We start from the raw sequence: 286 nt of genomic DNA on the forward strand, positions 1-286 counted from the left end.
TGACGCCGGGGCCGATGTAGATCGTGTCCTTCTGGGCAGCGTCATAGCGGCCCACCAGGAGGGTGTACCAGGTCTCCCCTGGCTCTGCTGCTGCTGCCGCCGCCGCAAACCATTCCAGCGTGATGCCGTAGACCGTCTGCTTGGCAATGCGCACTTCTACGTGGGCACCCGGCTCAGCAGGGGCGATGGGGGCCCAGCTCAGGGGAGTGGTGGGCGCCCACGGGGCCGCCACACGGAGGGGGATGGCCACCGAGGGGTTGCCCAAGAAGGTGGCAGCCGTGCAGGT

At 68.5% G+C, this 286-nt stretch overlaps 1 protein-coding gene across 1 annotated transcript in view; it reads right to left on the minus strand.

The window, feature by feature from the left end:
* Window positions 1-6: 6 nt before the first annotated feature.
* Window positions 7-286, minus strand: part of LRIT2 (leucine-rich repeat, immunoglobulin-like and transmembrane domains 2) — a gene marked incomplete at its 3' end in the record, with an annotated part of 3,454 nt that continues 3,174 nt past the window's right edge. The window contains exon 4 of the mRNA XM_009577105.1: window positions 7-261. Within this exon, the coding sequence (XP_009575400.1) occupies window positions 7-261 (255 nt within the window). The remainder of the gene's footprint in view (window positions 262-286) is intronic.

The sequence above is a fragment of the Fulmarus glacialis genome, unplaced genomic scaffold (assembly GCF_000690835.1).
Source record: "Fulmarus glacialis isolate BGI_N327 unplaced genomic scaffold, ASM69083v1 scaffold22644, whole genome shotgun sequence".
Taxonomy (NCBI): Eukaryota; Metazoa; Chordata; class Aves; order Procellariiformes; family Procellariidae; genus Fulmarus; species Fulmarus glacialis.